The sequence below is a fragment of the Perkinsus marinus genome (assembly GCF_000006405.1).
Source record: "Perkinsus marinus ATCC 50983 genomic scaffold scf_1104296932410, whole genome shotgun sequence".
Lineage (NCBI taxonomy): Eukaryota > Perkinsozoa > Perkinsida > Perkinsidae > Perkinsus > Perkinsus marinus.
In genome coordinates this window covers 304,624-315,703 of record NW_003215453.1, presented here as the reverse complement: position 1 = coordinate 315,703, position 11,080 = coordinate 304,624, and the positions used below count along the sequence as shown (strand labels likewise).

The window sequence follows — 11,080 nt, the reverse complement described above, 5'->3', positions numbered from 1 at the left end:
GATATTATTCGCGGTGATATGCAGTAGTCGTGAAATATGTTTTTCATATCACTAGGGTGAAACTCCATTGAATGGAATCTGGAGTTTAGCATTGCCCGAGTATCGTGTTATACGTGTGAGAAGCGTTTTTGGAAATGATTCTGAGCTCCGAATTCGCTCCTGAGAGAGTTGAAATTATGGTAGAAACAGCCGTTGAAGCTGTACCAATGGGGATAGTGAAAACTGCCGCACGAATTCAATTGATCGCGTTACTCTTCGTGCAGTGTTGGAGTGGGAATATATGTAATCGCTTTCCTCAGCTGCTGAGCTCAGGAGTTTCCTGTACAGTGTTGGAGTAGGAATATATGTAATCGCTTTCCTCAGCTGCTGAGCTCAGGAGTTTCCTGTACAGTGTTGGAGTAGGAATATATGTAATCGCTTTCCTCAGCTACTGAGCTCAGGAGTTTCCTATACAGTGTTGGAGTAGGAATATATGTTCGCTTTCCTCAGCTGGGCTCAGGAGTTTCCTATACAGTGTTGGAGTAGGAATGTATGTAATCGCTTTCCTCAGCTGAGCTCAGGAGTTTCCTATACAGTGTTGGAGTAGGAATATATGTAATCGCTTTCCTCAGCTGAGCTCAGGAGTTTACAAAGCTAATTATACGAGTTTATATGCGAATTCAGGAATCGAAATTTCCTCTCAGAATTTTCATATTGTCACCATCAACACATGTAGTTGACCATGTGCATATTTCCCCCACACTCCATATTAACAACAATAGACGAGTTTACGGTTGTGAAACTGAGATTGGGCGTATCAGTGTAAATCAATATAAAGGCTCAGGGGGAAAAACACCAGTGTTAGCGGAGGCACTACTGACCGACCGGCTCGACCAACTCAAAAATTGTAAATTTTTGTATGCTCATGAAAATTTCCACTTTTCGGAATTTTCATGTTTTCTTTCTGGGGGGTGTAATCTTTTTGCGATTCTTTCCTGGTAGTTGACGACTTTTTACTAAATTTCTTGGAGGGTACTGTATGCAGTCAATATTAGAAGGTGAGGTTTCATCTCGTGTAAAAAGCGCGCGCCATTCTGATCGATTTGTAAATGCCTCAGGTAGAAAGATCAAATCGGCAATATTCGTAGCATTAGGAGTTTTATTTATTCGGAGAATCTCTCGAAGTGAGATTTTCGGCGGAAAAGTTTGTCAGTGTTTTGGAGGAATATATGTTTGCTTTTTCAGTTGAGCTCAGCGTTCGCTCACTCGTTATAGGAGTTTACATACGAATTCGGGTAGAAGTGTTCAGAAATTGGCGAGATATTCCCAAAAAAATTCTTTGAAATTTTCATATTTTTGCACGCATGCGCAACAATTCAGTTCTGCGAGAGCGGTCGTTTCAAGGCTTGCTGACGAAATGGCTGTTGGTGATGCCTGTTCGGTTGGTACTCCCAGCGATGGTAGTATATACGACGGCTAAGTAGGTTGAGGGGTGTATGTGTAGTGGCGTAAAACGCGATATGTAGTAGTCGTGAAATATATTTTTCACTAGTGTTTTTTCATATCACTAGGGCCGCCAGTGAAACTCTGTTAATCTCTACCAATCAACTGAAGACACGTAGTTTCCAATTTCGTTTTATAATTATGTTTATATTAATTTTTAGAGTAGTACTCACTTGCGCTGATATGAATTTGTTTGGATATGTTATTGAAATTACATAACACGTAGCTGTCGTTAGGGGTTAGACGATATGAAAATGTATTCGCGATGAATGACCTTTTACCAGTTCGTGGAAATTTCGCTGTAGCTATATGAATACATTGACACAACGTGATTTAAATCGTGAGAAATTTCAGTGAGTAAGGGTAGAGCTAGCTTGTGAAAAACCATATTAAAACTGAAAAGAAAACGTTAACCATTTTTTTTGGATTTCAGATGGAAATTGAAATTGGAATCGGGCAGTGTACGAGGAATGTCGGATGCGATACGTGAGTGGTGTTTTGTCCAAAACGGGTGGAATAATATCAATGGGAACCTTTTCATAGTAAAATTGGAAAAAAATTGAAAAAAATGGAAAAAAAAGGACAAAAATGGAAAAAATGGAAAAAAAATAGAAAAATGGTAAAAGTACTCAAAAACGGAAGTGAAATAAAATGAAAAAGGAGAAATTGCCTTACGTTTTCCGAGATTTTCTCTAGCGTATGAGAAAGGATACTGCCTTTGTCATTCATGCTTATTTGACGTAATGTGAATCGAGGAAATTACGGTTCTGGTTTTTTCCCGAGTTCATATGGTGCCGTTAATATATCCCGACATCTGACGCTGCAGTGTTGAAGGAATATATATTCGTTTTCCTCAACTGAGCTTGGGAGTTCCCTTAGTAGTTATAGAAGTTTATATACGAATTTGGGCGCGCTCACAGAATTTGCCTAATTTTTTCAGAATTTTCATATCGTCAGCGACAATTTCATTTTGGGAATTTTATGCAATTTTTTGAAGGAAAGTTTCTCATATGAATTCGCGAAGAAATGATGTTGTTTGTATTTTAGGTTTAATAGGAAGACACGCGTTCCGGGCGTATGTGACATTCGAAATATACTTTTATTTTGTGTATTTGTGGAAGTATTGGAAACTTAATAAAGTGAATGTAAGTTTTCTCCGTTTTTTGTATTATTGGGTGGTGAAGTGGTGAAAAGGGCGATATTATTCGCGGTGATATGCGGTAGTCGTGAAATATATTTCTCATATCACTGGGGCCGCCCGTGAAACTCCAATATAAAGTTAGTGTGGGGGGAAATATGCATATGGTCAACTACATGTTTTTGTGACAATATGAAAATTTTTGGGTTTGCGTACACTTTTTTTCCGAATAAATATGAAAACTTGTATAATTAGCTTTGGAAACTCCTGAGCTCAGCTGAGGAAAGCAAACGTATATTTCTTAGAAATATATGCTCGCTTGTTATAGCTGAGCTCAGGAGTTTATATGCGAATTCGGGTAGAAGTGTAGAAAAATCAATGTAAATTTTCAAAAAAAATCACATCATGTAAATGCACATCGTGGAACGCTTCGCTCCGCTGTGCTCGAGATGAGACGATTTGAGACACCCTTCTCGTGTGTTGAGTTTTATGTTTATCCGCATGCTATGCTGAATAGTATCTTATGCGCACGCGTGCAGGTTCATCTGGTTCCGCGGGATTTGAATATAACGCGAGAAAAGAGGATGGCAAAATTGAAGCGCTCTTTACGAGGGCTGAGACAAATACATGTAGGTGGACCTGGCTCGGTAGAAGTGGGGCTTCACAACGTTTTACGTGGAGTGGTGAAAAACGCGATATTATTCGCGGTGATATGTAGTAGTCGTGAAATATATTTTTCACTAGTGTTTTTCATTTTGTGCTGTTTCTTTGTGGTGGGGGGAGAAATAATTGGTATGCACGCACGCACACTCGAAATTGTAATATATTAGTACTTTTAGGTGGATATAATCGTGCGTTAATATTTCACATTTCGGGATTTCTTCCACAAATTCTAATTACATACTCCCGTACTTATACGTTACTTCCTACCTATTAATTCTAAACAGCGAGCGCTGATCTGAGGTCTGTGAGTTGATATATACGTGCGGGTTTGTGGTAGATACATGCTGCTGTGAATGCTGATCACATTGATGTGTATGAGGATGATGCAATGAGGGAGGTAGGTAGATGTGACGTTTTACCCCGGGGAAAAACGTTCGGTAATGATTGGTATTTGGCATAATCATGTTCTGAGAGTTTATATAGACTACAACATTTCTCGGTTATGTTTCCGACTTTCGCATTGTTATTTCCGACCAACTGCATGCGAATATCCGACCCGTCAGGATTATTACTCCGATTCGCACCCACACGTGCAAAATCCGAATCACGGGCGGAGCTCCAGTGTGATGGTCATATTAAAAGTGTTTATAGAGAAAATTCCAAGCTGATATGAATAGTAGTTGGAAAATTGGGTCTTGGATTTCGCGTAGTATGTGCGTTTTGTATTTTGATGGGATTGCCGCGATGAATAGGAAATGGTAGCTTCGCTCCGCTAAGAGAACTTGTGAAATTTCAGATGTTCCATGAGGTTGATTCGATGGAAGATGGAGGAGTACATGGTCTGAATAAAAGCGCGCAAAATTTACTAAATGAAGGTAGTGGAGTAGGATGGAGGGTTGTTTGTCATTCCAGAGGGCGTGGGGTCGAATCCCATGCCGTTGATTTTAAATGGTGTTAAGTAACGTGTAAATCGAAATGTGTTTTACTCCTGCCTAGTGTTGGAGTAGGAATATATGTAATCGCTTTCCTCAGCTGAGCTCAGGAGTTTCCTATACAGTGTTGGAGTAGGAATATATGTAATCGCTTTCCTCAATAGCTGAGCTCAGGAGTTTCCTATACAGTGTTGGAGTAGGAATATATGTAATCGCTTTCCTCAGCTGAGCTCAGGAGTTTCCTATACAGTGTTGGAGTAGGAATATATGTAATCGCTTTCCTCAGCTGAGCTCAGGAGTTTCCTATACAGTGTTGGAGTAGGAATATATGTAATCGCTTTCCTCAGCTGAGCTCAGGAGTTTCCTATACAGTGTTGGAGTAGGAATATATGTAATCGCTTTCCTCAGCTGAGCTCAGGAGTTTCCTATACAGTGTTGGAGTAGGAATATATGTAATCGCTTTCCTCAATAGCTGAGCTCAGGAGTTTCCTATACAGTGTTGGAGTAGGAATATATGTAATCGCTTTCCTCAGCTGAGCTCAGGAGTTTCCTATACAGTGTTGGAGTAGGAATATATGTAATCGCTTTCCTCAGCTGAGCTCAGGAGTTTCCTATACAGTGTTGGAGTAGGAATATATGTAATCGCTTTCCTCAGCTGAGCTCAGGAGTTTCCTATACAGTGTTGGAGTAGGAATATATGTAATCGCTTTCCTCAGCTGAGCTCAGGAGTTTCCTATACAGTGTTGGAGTAGGAATATATGTAATCGCTTTCCTCAGCTGAGCTCAGGAGTTTCCTATACAGTGTTGGAGTAGGAATATATGTAATCGCTTTCCTCAGCTGAGCTCAGGAGTTTCCTATACAGTGTTGGAGTAGGAATATATGTAATCGCTTTCCTCAGCTGAGCTCAGGAGTTTCCTATACAGTGTTGGAGTAGGAATATATGTAATCGCTTTCCTCAGCTGCTGAGCTCAGGAGTTTCCTATACAGTGTTGGAGTAGGAATATATGTAATCGCTTTCTTCAGCTGCTGAGCTCAGGAGTTTCCTATACAGTGTTGGAGTAGGAATATATGTAATCGCTTTCCTCAGCTGCTGAGCTCAGGAGTTTCCTATACAGTGTTGGAGTAGGAATATATGTAATCGCTTTCCTCAGCTGCTGAGCTCAGGAGTTTCCTATACAGTGTTGGAGTAGGAATATATGTTCGCTTTTCTCAGCTGAGCTCAGGAGTTTCCTATACAGTGTTGGAGTAGGAATATATGTTCGCTTTCCTCAGCTAAGCTCAGGAGTTTATATACGAATTTGGGTAGAAGTGTGATACAGAAACCATAATTTTAGTAGTGTTACCGATGCATTGTAGTTGACCATGTGCATATTTTCCCATACACATGTTTGTTATTGGATTCATTTCTCAGGTGCACGACGGTGCGGTACACGATATGCATCTAGTGAGAATCTGGTAAAGTTGTGGGAGAACGACCAAAGTCGAAAACGCGGTCGCCGACTACTCTTACCTTCTGGAGAGGGTGAGTGGTTTCGTATGTGGTGCATGTTATGGTTTGGGAATATACTGCTGTTTCATGGACCGTAATGTGAAAAACAGTAGTGAAATACATACTTTCCCTACTGCTTACCGCGAATATCGCGTTTTTCACCGAGTTTTACGCCACTTCACGTAAAACGGGTGACACTCCAATGTGAATTTCTGCTCAAAAATTTCCACAGAATTTTCATTTTATCATCACCAACAGATGTGGTGGACCACAGTGTTGGAGTAGGAATATATGTCCGCTTTTCTCAGCTGAGATCAGGAGTTTACATACGAATTCGGGTAGAAACGTACAGAAATCTATGTAAATTTTTCTCGAAAAATTTCCTGAAAATTTTCATATTTTCCCATACTGGTGTTGCATATCTTTAGTATCACCGAGAGTACCTGGTAGAAGAGGATCGGCCTCTCTGATGGTACGCGTGCAAAGTTGGTTCTCGGATAGTGCAGGAGATGATGGAGAGGAGGGTAGTAGTAGTAGGGGAATTGGTGGAAAGGTGGTATGGTGTAAATAAATTCGTTAAATCGCCCGTTTTACGTAAAGTGGTGTAAAACTCGGTGAAAAAGGCGATATTCGCGGTGATATGCAGTAGTTGTGAAATATGTTTTTCATATCACTAGGGCCGCCCGTGAAATTCTAATAATATAGATAACAATGGAGTTTCACCTGTTTCATGTGAAATGGGTTGATACTCCATGTGAAAAACGCGGTGATATGCAGTAGTCGTGAAATATTGAAGTTATTTTTCATATCACTAGGGCTGCTCGTGAAACTTGATGGAAGTTATTCCGTTCGCTGCTGATAGTAGACGTGGTTTACTAGAGTTGGTGTTTTGCTGTTAAATGAATGTCCCTGGAGAAATAATATATTTTTGCATTTATGATATAGGGTAATGCGTATGTGTCATTGAGCGATTTGGTGAAAGAGTGGTATGGCATGAATGAAATCGTATCTGTTTGAAAAGGAAGTAACCGTGAATTTGGGAGTTGATTTTGGAGAAAGCGAGAATCTAATACGGTCGTGAACTTGTTTTAGAGAGTTTGAAATATTGTGGCGCGCGAAAATTTCATTGTGGTACATTATGATGAGATGCTAACGTTTTATGGTGGGTTATTTATTCCGATAAGGGTATGAACGATTATTGGTGGGTATTTGTGATGAATTTTGTGTTCAGAGACAAGCGAAGAAAAGGCCGTCCGAGTTCGTGCTTTACAGCGAGCGGAGATTTCGAGGTACTATTTGGGCGCGCGATTTTACCCGAACGATTATACAAAAAAAATATCGAGAAAATCGTTTGGTTTTTTAGTTACTCGCGTAGTTTAATACTCCATGTGAAAAATACGATATGAAGTGAATTGAAAATACTTGGCCAAGTACATCATATCGTATGAAAAACACATCACGTGTTTTACGCGTTTTTCGCTGCTCACATGCGTTTTTCGCGAAGTGAAATGTGAAATGTGTTTTTTCATATCACGGGTGAAACTCCATTTTTATTGCATATAAATATTGTCACCAACAGTGCATATCTTTCCTTTTTTGTATCAGTTGGTTTAGTGGTGCTCCTGTGGAAGCTTTGAAAAGAGGGAATGTGAAAATATGGATGGCAGAGTATTTCTTTGAAGGATATGAAGTAAGTATGGTGGAGTGGATGAGCGTGGGTGTAAGAGATTTATCGGTCGTATTCCGCGGAGGTTCGAATATATGTTGGGGTATTTTCAGGTTGATCAACTCACGCCGTCGGAGCAGGAGGAAATGGAGGTAGTGGGGGATGCTTGTGATGTGATGGATATTTTTTAAAAAAAAATTTATCGATTTTTTTCTATTTTTTTCATTTTTTTCTATTATTCCCTTATTATTATTATTTGATATCATTTTCCATTTTTTCTATTTCTTCCTATCATTTTGTATTATTTTCTATTTTTTTTCTGATTTTTTTTATTATTTTATATTCGTTTTCAGTTATTCGATAATATTTCCAAATATTTTCGATCCTTTTTAAATTTTTTTACTATTTTCTATCATTTTTTTATTATTTTTAAATTTTTTCATATATTTTTTTTCCTATTATTTTAATCTCTTTATCACTCCTCAGGCTATGGTGGATTACATGGAGAAATGGGCGCGCGCTAAATGGGAGGGTACTATTTTGGAGGGATTCTGTTCGGTCGTATTTTTCGTAGGAAAATGAATCACGACTTTTGTGATTGTTTTACGAGAGGGCGATTGTTTACTCCAGTTACATGATTATATTTTTCCGTAAATTTTCCGAGTTTTTTCGTCTTTTTTTCCTGAAAATTTCCACAATTGTTTGCAGTTCGAATCAATCACACGTGTTGACGTCGATAACGGGAGAAGAGCTCCTGAGCTCAGCTGAGGAAAGAGAATATATATTCTTCTAACACTGATCCCATTTCAATAACAGCTATGTTTTTCAACGTTTTTTCGTGGGTGAAATTTTCCGACTCTTCGTCCGTATATGGAAAAATTGAGTTTCTCTGTTCAGATGGTATCAATGAAAATGTGAAGGTTTTCCGACTCACTAAAGATGCGCTACCGAGCCTGTAAGTAATGGTGTTTCGATTCGGGCGAGCGAGAAAATTATTTTTTATATGTTCTCAGTCATCGCCCAGCAATTTGCTATGCAATGACGCATATGGCGATTCCGGCTGTGACCAATCTAGCTATGACGGGGCCTGTGGTGGGTATGGGCTTCAGGTGAGTTAGCGCGCGCCCAGATGATCGATTTGGGGGAGGGGATGTTGTTGTTGTTATTAGTAAATATCGGGCGGGATCGTTGGAGTATTATTATCGGCCGGGAATGGGGCGAAGCGGAGATGTGCATTTTTTGAGAAGATTTGACGAGTTCAATGATCAGAGGAAGATGCCTATTGTGTGAGAATTCCCCTGGCGGAATAATTCCCCCAGTTTAATGATCGTTCGGTTATGAATAGTTCAGAACGATGAGATGTGGAGAATTATTCGTGTAGATTTTAGAAGTCTGGAAAGTGTAGTGAGTATGTGACGATGGAGGCTACCGGTTTTTGCAATATTTTTGGGTGTAAAAGGCTGAGGACATTCATAAAGTTATGAAAAATTGGGAAAAAACTGAGAAATGGTGAAAAATTGTATAATTTAGTTCGCGCACTAGCCTTGGGGGTAACCATAAGATTATATTTTTGTTATTATACAAGTTAAATGCGAATTGATGGGAAATTGACTGAAATTTTTCAAAAAATTTCTCGAGTACTGTACGATAAATAAGGAAGTGTTGTCGGTGTTTATTTATAAGTATTTTTAGAATTTATTTTATTATATACCGTAAATCGCGCGAATTTGATTCAGGTTTTGTCATGGTATTGGTCTTGGTTTATTACCATACATACCAGTGGTGTATGACATCTCGAAACGATTCCCCGATAGAGATATCTTTTGCGTGGATATGCCACATGTAAGATTCATTTCATGCCCGAATTATGACGTGGCATTGTGAGGTGTCACTAAATTCACGAAAATATGTCACCAAATTTTCTCTGGAGAGTGTTGCCGAATGGGCGTTTGTCGGTGATGATATGAGAGTTTTGGGGGGAAATTTTCACAATTGATTTTTGGACACTTCTACTCGAAGTCGTGTGTAGATCTGTGTCATAGTTGTTGATGAAACTCCTGAGCTCAGCTGAGGAAAGCGATTACATATATTCCTACTCCAACACTGTATAGGAAACTCCCGAGCTCAGCAGCTGAGGAAAGCGATTACATATATTCCTACTCCAACACTGTATAGGAAACTCCTGAGCTCAGCAGCTGAGGAAAGCGATTACATATATTCCTACTCCAACACTGTATAGGAAACTCCTGAGCTCAGCAGCTGAGGGAAGCGATTACATATATTCCTACTCCAACACTGTATAGGAAACTCCTGAGCTCAGCAGCTGAGGGAAGCGATTACATATATATTCCTACTCCAACAGCAGGAAATTATCGTAAAATTGTAAAGCGTTCGCGAATGGCTGAGAATAGTCCTTCCCTTCAGATTGCGTGTCGACCCTTCGTGAATCTCCCCTCAGCTCGAGAGATGAGCGCGTGCGTTATTGATATGCTGAGAGCGTGGCGGTATAGTCAGTGCCACGTGGTAAGGGTCCGGGTTGTCATCCGGAAGGTCGTGGGTTCGATCCCTGGTTGTTGCATTTTAGATCGGTCACAGTTTTGGTTGTATTCTTAGCAAGTGGGTGTTGGTAAAAAAGTGAAAAAGTTTTATATTTTTTGATAATTTATTTTTCAGGCGTACCAACCATCGATAGTTCGATCGCTGTCGCTGGTGGACCCAGTGAATTTTCTGCTGGTGAAGAGCGACCTCTTACACAATGCACTGAAAATCGTAAGAGTACACCCCTCCACATATTCTTAGCATACATGGTGTGCAGCTCATAATTCATCAAAGAAGTCGAGTTTCACCCTGATATTTGAACATGATAGCTTTAGTAACACTATCACTAACCTGGCAAGGTTTCAGACTTCCATTCTACTGCTACTCTGATTTACGCACTCGACGCACTTGGAGACCTCCACATATTCTTAGCATATTCTTGAAACACCCTAGGATTTTGGTCATAGGGCACCATTGAAGCACCCAAATTGCCCCGCCGTCAACCACCATGACCACCCACGTCCTGTCATTACTTTGGGTTATGTCGAAGAACAAAAACCTGACTTCAGCAGATAGGGCGCGTATCCGCGCGATGCATGCGGAGAGAGGCACAGACGGTCGTCGACGCTACACCCAAAAGGAGATTGCTCGAGCTCAGCAGGTCAACCAAGCTACGGTGAGTCGAGTAGTGAAGGCTCAGGATCAATGTGGGCCTGTATGTAAGCGGGGACCGAAGTTTCTGATGGATGAACGAACCCGACGTCGTGTTGTGCGCTATTTCTTTGACAACTGCGGGGTGTCTGCCGGTGATGCAGTTACGGAGCTCGATCTAAAAGTCTCACCAGAGACAGTGCGCAGGTTCATTCGGAATGAGGGGGCACAATACGTCAAGCTGAAGACCACTCCGCCGCTGACTGACAGACACAAGGCTGCTCGCATGAGCTTCGCACGGCACCATCTCCAGGGTTACACCAATTTTCGTAAATGGATATGGAGCGACGAGAAGCGGTTCTGCCTGGATGGCCCAGATGGGCTCTACCATACCTGGAGCCTTCCTTCTAGTGCCGAGCAGCTCAAGAGCAAGAGAGCCTTCAATGGCGGTGGTATCATGGTATGGGGTGCGATTAGAGACGACCATACGGTCGCTCTAGCAGAGGTTACGGTCCGTATG

General features: G+C 40.7%; 2 protein-coding genes across 2 annotated transcripts in view; both read left to right on the top strand.

Moving 5' to 3' along the window:
- The window catches only part of Pmar_PMAR022310 (hypothetical protein), a gene marked incomplete at both ends in the record, with an annotated part of 7,786 nt that extends 224 nt beyond the window's left edge, over positions 1 to 7,562 (top strand). The window contains 7 exons of the mRNA XM_002785523.1: positions 3,621 to 3,680; positions 4,080 to 4,158; positions 5,628 to 5,738; positions 6,134 to 6,229; positions 6,937 to 6,994; positions 7,311 to 7,395; positions 7,485 to 7,562. Coding sequence (XP_002785569.1) covers positions 3,621 to 3,680; positions 4,080 to 4,158; positions 5,628 to 5,738; positions 6,134 to 6,229; positions 6,937 to 6,994; positions 7,311 to 7,395; positions 7,485 to 7,562 — 567 coding nt within the window. The remainder of the gene's footprint in view (positions 1 to 3,620; positions 3,681 to 4,079; positions 4,159 to 5,627; positions 5,739 to 6,133; positions 6,230 to 6,936; positions 6,995 to 7,310; positions 7,396 to 7,484) is intronic.
- Positions 7,563 to 7,860: 298 nt separating this feature from the next.
- On the top strand, positions 7,861 to 10,063 carry Pmar_PMAR022309 (hypothetical protein; the record flags this gene model as incomplete). Its single annotated transcript, XM_002785522.1, has 4 exons — positions 7,861 to 7,903; positions 8,269 to 8,326; positions 8,385 to 8,480; positions 10,045 to 10,063. 4 exons carry the CDS (start codon positions 7,861 to 7,863, stop codon positions 10,061 to 10,063), a joined length of 216 nt encoding a protein of 71 aa, XP_002785568.1.
- Positions 10,064 to 11,080: the final 1,017 nt, after the last annotated feature.